The 370-nt window shown below is 62.2% G+C and overlaps 1 protein-coding gene across 1 annotated transcript in view; it reads left to right on the top strand.

The window, feature by feature from the left end:
* Positions 1-370, top strand: part of NKX2-2 (NK2 homeobox 2) — a 185,007-nt gene that overhangs the window by 178,057 nt on the left and 6,580 nt on the right. Inside the window, 1 exon segment of the mRNA XM_009886052.1 lies at positions 58-172. Within this exon segment, the coding sequence (XP_009884354.1) occupies positions 58-172 (115 nt within the window).

Genomic DNA, 370 nt, shown 5'->3' with positions numbered 1-370 from the left:
CCCCCCCGGGTGGACTCTTCTCCCTAAAAGAGCGCGATCCCCTCCCTCCCTGCGCAGGGCGTGCGGGTACCGGAGTCTTCCTCGGAGGTTTACCGTGGACCCCTGGCACCCCCACTCGCGACGCACCCCCACCAGCTACCTGCGCGGGCTCCCCGCTAAGCCCTCCGGTGTTGTGCGTGCGGGTGTGAGAAGTAAATTCAGATAAGAAAGTGCTCCCGGCCGTAAATCCCCCGCATTACCATCGCCTGCGGCAGAACGGGCCGGATTTTCCTTCCCGAGGAGAAACAGTTCTGACAAAGCTTAATCGCGGTGGGACACGTTTAATCATGAGAGAGACGGGAACGAATACAGCCGGGGGGCTCGCTGGAGG

The sequence above is a fragment of the Charadrius vociferus genome, unplaced genomic scaffold, assembly GCF_000708025.1.
Source record: "Charadrius vociferus isolate BGI_N301 unplaced genomic scaffold, ASM70802v2 scaffold455, whole genome shotgun sequence".
In the NCBI taxonomy this organism is placed as follows: Eukaryota; Metazoa; Chordata; class Aves; order Charadriiformes; family Charadriidae; genus Charadrius; species Charadrius vociferus.
The sequence above is the reverse complement of the archived record's forward strand: the minus strand, read 5'-3'. Positions and strand labels throughout refer to the sequence as shown.